The 6,635-nt window shown below is 33.1% G+C and overlaps 1 protein-coding gene across 1 annotated transcript in view; it reads left to right on the forward strand.

Annotated features, from left to right (window-relative positions):
• The window catches only part of LOC111089259, a gene marked incomplete at its 3' end in the record, with an annotated part of 41,065 nt that extends 35,140 nt beyond the window's left edge, over positions 1–5,925 (forward strand). Inside the window, exons 4-5 of the mRNA XM_022401421.1 lie at positions 2,102–2,578; positions 5,724–5,925. Coding sequence (XP_022257129.1) covers positions 2,102–2,578; positions 5,724–5,925 — 679 coding nt within the window. The remainder of the gene's footprint in view (positions 1–2,101; positions 2,579–5,723) is intronic.
• Positions 5,926–6,635: the final 710 nt, after the last annotated feature.

A 6,635-nucleotide genomic window follows, 5' to 3' on the forward strand; every position in this document is an offset into this window, starting at 1 on the left:
AGCGTGGCTTAAGGTCTGGAATTGTTTTAAGTTTAGAAAGGATTTGAATGATACAAAAACACGAATTAAACTACAGATGATCATTGATTTTGTCTGTCTGTTGCACTGAGTTAGCAAATTTGTTAATCTAGTCGTCTATTACTTTAGTTTTGTGAATACGGAATTTGTGTTTTAACAAAGTATTGAAGAAGAGGTGTGAGAAACTTCCTAACGTACGTTATCTTTGAAACTATGACTATATTTAGTTCGAGTAACTTGTAGAACTTGTATTTTAAGAAATAAAACACTTATGTTAACATTAAATTTTAAGAACTTTGTATTCTTCCTTTTACCAAATAATGCAAAAGAACCCACCCAACAACAGAGGCTGTTACAACAATAGTCATATTTGTCATCTCTGCTCTCAGTTAACATGTAACTCAATTAAGAACTAACTTATCAAGAGAGGTCTTGCATTGATAGTAAAATCCCTTCTCGGGTGAATTAACTTCCGGTAGTTATTGTCGAATGGATCATCATTGAAAAATTATTTTAATGCAGATTTACATGTTAAGCATCTATCAAGTAGCCTCTTGTGTGTGAACGAGTATTACAAAGTATTACTAAAACTAGCTTTGAAACTTTGTTTATTCAAACCAAATAAAAATAATAAAATAAAACAGAAGAGGGGGATGATGACAAATAAACCTTGTTGTGAACTTTTTAGTTATATCTCTATTTCACAACCTAAAGCATCATCAGTTTTTCACTTTCGAGACAACCTTACTCATCTAAGAGTTATGGAAAAAATTAAGAGGTGTTAGAATGCCTAAACATCACTACAATTTAACTTTCAAGAGCTATCAATCAATCACTGTGTCCTCCCCAGTTTCAAGGGTCGTCGTCTATGGTTCTCCATTGTTATCAGTTCCTCGCTGGCTTCTCCATCTTTCTTAATCGAATTTTTCATCTCCAATCCATTTTCTAACGCTGTCGAGCCAACTAGTCTTTGTCTACTTCTCGATTTTCTTCCTTCGATTTTACCCATCGGGATGTCTGCTATCCTTCTTTCAGATCTAATGATATGCCCAAAGTTAAACAGGTATAAACAAAAGCAAAAGAAGCGTAGCTTAAGCTACACCCGAAACCTTGCAGGAATATTTTTTTTATGTAACGCCCATGTTTGGGTTTGGCTTGTTTTTGTAAAATGTTGTTAATTTACTAGTCTTGGAAGCATTTTCCTTAATTTCACGTTCTTACTGATTCTGGCAGATTATTTTGTAAAGCTTCATAATTTACTCACTTAACACGTTTTTATTAATATTTATTGTTTATCATGAATAATCTGACTCATTTTTAGTTGCGTTTTTCTCAGGTTTTTTAAGTTCCTTACTTCAGTAACATTTGTCATTAATTTTTCTTACCAGAAATAATCTTCCTCTCTAAATGTTCTGCAATATTTTAATGATTTATTAGCCTAGTATCATTTTCTTAGTTTCATCCGTATCGCAATTAGTCATTCTATGCACCAGTTTATAACATTTCAGTTTTATTTTAAATTTTATAATTATCACGCATAATCTCCTTTTCATGGTTTATTTTTGCGATATTTTCACATTGAGGCGCGAACGCCTTATGAATATACCGAATAATTTAATCTATTCGTATATTGAGTATCATTATTCTTCGACTAAGATCTCGACAATTCCATGATGTCCTCCCCCCTCAACCCTCCACAATCATTTCCAGTACTTATAGCTCTTCCGTGTTGTAAAGATTCTTTTTTTATGAATAATGATCATATAAATGCTGTAACGTGGGACATTATTTGCTTTCAACAAAGATATAGGCTTAAATATGTATGTAAATTGAACGTAATAAAAACATTACAGTTATTTGAGATTTATTTCCAAACAGTGTTTTAAGACACACACTTTTTTCTTGGTGGTATTTTATGAAGAGTTTAGAAATAAATTAAGTGAAACATGCATTATAACTTTTCGAGTGCCATTTTTTAAAAATCTTTTTAACCTCCCGTACTGGCTATTGTAGTAGATAAGTTCGTTAGTCTGGAAGTAGGTTTAGGTCTAAAAAAGTAAAACAGATATTGATTTTCTTTCAGAAAATGTTGAAAAAAAGCCAAGTAAAGAGAAGGTTACCAAAGAACAACAGTTTGATAACAAGACCATAATTACTGGAAGCCGTACTGAAGGAGCTCCAAGTAACATCCCTGAATCCTTATCTCAGACCCAAAAAGATTACGATAAAAGCCAAAATTATGAACACCAAGAAGCTAAAATAGAGTTCACATCCAACCTTGTGGATGGCGCTGTCATTGGAGTAAAATATCATGGAATTCAAAAGCCTAAATTGGATGTTAATAAATCGAAATCAACCTCTCAAGCACCTGTTAATTTTGAAGTGAATCAACTATTTCAACCAATGAATACCATAACGATCACCACGCCATCTACTCCTCGATACGTTAAATGCCAAGAATTGGAATGTAAATTTGGTGGTGCTTGTATTCCTGATCCGTCGACAGAGGGCATAAAATGCAGTTGTCCATTAGGAAGAGGGGGATTCTTTTGCGAGAAAGGTAAACTTATTTATCAAAACATTTTAAAAGTCATTAAAGTAACTGCAGTATAAAATTCGTCTTTGTTTTTATTTTAAGAACTACTTTAAAGTTTAAGGTTTCTGTAAGATTAAAAGAATGCTATTCTGATCTTTAATAAAAAGAAAAATTACACAACCAGCTAGATAATTAAGTGCAACTTAAACAAATTTAGCTAACTTACTTACGCTTGTGAATCTAGAACATTTCAGCCATAGGACGACTAATGATAAATGACTAGCACATCATAATTATACAAGAATAACAACAATAATTGAAATTAATCACTGATTGTGTTACCCTGTGTATTTTACGGAGAAATGAGCGAGTTCACTCGTTTTTTTACTGGTTCTTTATATTAATTATGATACAATATGAATGACATAAAACTAGGGGGTAATATAAGGGTAAATAAACTATTCATTTTTAATCAGGGTTGGGACGCAGTAATTCAACTTTGGTCGCTACTGATGGAACATGTGAAACACACATATAATAAACCATATCAACAGACGCACGTACATCATATGGATGGAAGTAAACAGCATTAAACCTACAATTTCAAGATGTTGAGTAAAGAAGAAGATGTAAAGTCCTATACATGATGCGAATAATAAAACACCAGAGTAAAACCTCTTACCCGAATAATTTAAGCTAGTCATTGCCTTGGCTCAATAGTAATGTAAGCTAGTCATTGCCTTGGCTCAATGGTAGGTAATTTTGTAAAGCTTATAAACTCACATTTCTAACAGTCTTACATTTTATTGTAAGGTGGTAACATCTGTAATTAAGTTAATCGTCGTGAAGCCTTTTATAGGTTAAATGGGGTTCGATTGTATATGCTCTCCAGTGGCACAGCGGTATATTTGCGGACTTACAACGCTAAAAACCGGGTTTCGATGCCCGTGGTGGGCAGACCACAGATAGCCCCTGGTGTAGCTTTATGCTTAACTTCAAACAAATCAAACCAAATCAATTGCATATGAACAGTGACGACCCCCGGTAGCTCAGCGGAAAGTTTGAAGGCCCTAAATATCGAGTTTTGATACCCTCGGTGGAAAGAGTGCAGCTTTTGAGATTAATAACGAACGAACAAAAACGAGCTCTGACTTGTTCGTGCGCTTTAATATATTGTGTATCAATGAACGAGGGATTTATACCCTAAAAATTGTTCATTCTGGTAGTGTCAATATTCTTACCATTGTCCCACTTTGCTCATATACCCAAGTAGCCGGTTTAACGTAAAACGTTAGTGAATGAGATATAATTTAAGTATAAGGTTTCTACAAATACCACACTTGTCTTCAAAAGTCATACGTTGTATGTAGAAAGATATATTGTTTGCTACGATATTTTTGTAGGAAAACCTTACATTTTAATAATTCAGATTTCTTGCTTGCTACGACAAGCCTTATTCTCGAAATTGAGAATTTTTCATACATAAAATGTTGGTTTACATGTTCTCGCTTTTAAGAAAAAAAAGGGGTGGGTTCGTGACTTGCTTTAGATACTGCGTGAATAGAAGGCTTTTATTAGCTGCATGAGTGGTGTATGATCTTGAGAAAAATCTTTCTGTTTGTTAAGAATAAAGCATACATTTTTATGTAGGAACTAAAGAAAAACGATCAGACAGAATTTAAATGAGCAGCGCTAACTTCAGTTGATATTTTTTTAGAACTGTTGGAACCGCTAATATTATTTGTTTATAACGAATATTCGCGCAGTGCTCTTGGGCTACTTTAATCAAAAGTGGGATTTGACTGTCACTCTACTAACTCACCCAGTCCCCAAAGTGTGGGGTGCATTTCTTTTTTAAGGAGACGCGAATCATGGACCCTCGGATCTACAGTCCGGCACGCTTACCGCTAGCTGTTTCTTAGTAGATAATAAAACCTACCAACTGAAGGTGGCGCTGCTAATCCAAAGTCTCTCTAGTCTCTTTATTTTATTACCTTTTGTGATATGAATGTATTTATCTATTTCAAGAAAACGCCCTAAGAATATATGCTTTAGTACTTTGATGTGTGCGTGTATATATATATATATATATATACGTGTGTGTATATATATGTTATAATAATGATATAAATTTATATACACATAGATATGTATGCGTGTATATCTGAAATCATAAAGATTACAAATACATAAGATTCCTCCGATATTACATTATGATCCACCATTTGGTTTGAGGAATGAGTCAAATTTGTCAAACAGAATGATAGTTTTTAGGCAAATAAAAAATAAATGAAAACCAAAACTACTGTAGTTATTTCTATTTACATGGTTAGGTCATTATGTATAAAATATACATGCTTATTACTCTTCTTCTGAATTAAATATGGCAAATGTTTTGCTTCATCCTGAACACTACACACACTTCTGGAACAAGTCTGCAAAATTCTATTCATCAAAATATACTTACTTTTGATTCTAGAGTCACGTGATATTTCCCAAAGAATTATAAAAGTTTCACTATCCCCATTCTCTATCTAGCAACAAAAAAATGGCGCGAGTATTCTTTTTTTTAGCGGTATGAACGTGAAGCAACTCCAGAAAGTAAGCACGCCAAGTGCAATAGTGAACAATGGACTGAGCACTTGCAACGCAAGTACCTAGTGACCACGGCCAGCGGATTCTTACTTTATCTCTCGCAAATTTTACGATACAAACTAATCATAGCGCTAACGTGTGCGTGGCCAGTAAGAGACGCCAGGGTTTAGCTAGCGCGACCACAGGACAAGTGAACCGTATTTTAAGTCCAGAAACAGCGATTTAAAAATATGCTAATGTATTTTAACCTAGCCTGTGCTTCCCCTCCATCCCTTGGTAGACTAGAGCCCTGGACTAATGTCCTAATAGCCTTCTTTTAAATCCAGCCCCGGGTATTACCCACTTTGCATCATTTTGTGCATGAGCTGTAAAAATGAATTTATGTTTAGTTGGGCTTCTTATTTACCCAATAATCATCACTGGGTTACACTGAAACCTTGTTTTGCTTAGCGCAGTAAAACCAGGGTGAGATTATTTTTCACGGAATTAAAACAAATAAAGCTTTGTAGTATAAACAAACCCGATATTTTGTTATACTCACATAACATTTATTTATTTACTTTGTTAACTCAAGCGGTTGAACTGAAATATCCGAAGTTCGTTGGATCTTCCTACTTGGCTCTGCCTGTTTTACGTGACGCCCACAAGGTGACGCATATTTCTCTTGAGTTTCGACCTGAATCTTATGATGGAATTCTTCTGTATAGTGGTGGCCATGCTGATCTCCATGGAGACTTCGTAGCCCTTACTCTGAGCAAAGGTTTTGTGGAATTCAGGTAAATGCTTATTCTGTGCTTTAATTTTTCATTTTTTTGTGCTTTTCTGATTCGTCTTTCTAATCAGATAAAAACAACTATTTTGTTTTTGTTCCCTCAATATTATTCTTTCGACATTCGTTACATCTCCAAGTTTGATTCCTGTTCTACTATATGTAAAAAGTAAAATATTAAAAAGAAATTAACATTAGTAATAAATAATCTTTCATGTACAAAGTATTAATTACACTCCAAACATATTTTCTTAATTATAGTATTTTGGCACTTGTGTATAAAGTTAAAATCATAAATAATATTTTCTTAATGTATGTACGTATGTGTATCTATTTATATACATATATACAAAGAAACAATTATATTTGGTTGAAGGAAGTGGTTAATAAAAATGAAACAATATAAAAATGACTTTAAAATATTTAAAAAATATCTTTATTTATTACTGTTAATTTAAAAGAAATAAATAAAACCACACATACATAAAATACCGGTTTCGTATCATCCACGATACTCTTCAGTTTTTACAATAAAGCTTTCTCTAACAAAACCTATTTAAGCAATATAAACTTTCCTGCGTTTTTTTACTTTAAAGCTTTACATATGTTTTAAACTCCCCCTGTATGTTAAACTATGTAACATTTAATGTGGTTTTACATTTATTAATAAAAGAATTTTCATAAAATAATCTCATATTCTTTTCACAAGAATACCAA

The sequence above is a fragment of the Limulus polyphemus genome, unplaced genomic scaffold (assembly GCF_000517525.1).
Source record: "Limulus polyphemus unplaced genomic scaffold, Limulus_polyphemus-2.1.2 Scaffold5695, whole genome shotgun sequence".
In the NCBI taxonomy this organism is placed as follows: domain Eukaryota; kingdom Metazoa; phylum Arthropoda; class Merostomata; order Xiphosura; family Limulidae; genus Limulus; species Limulus polyphemus.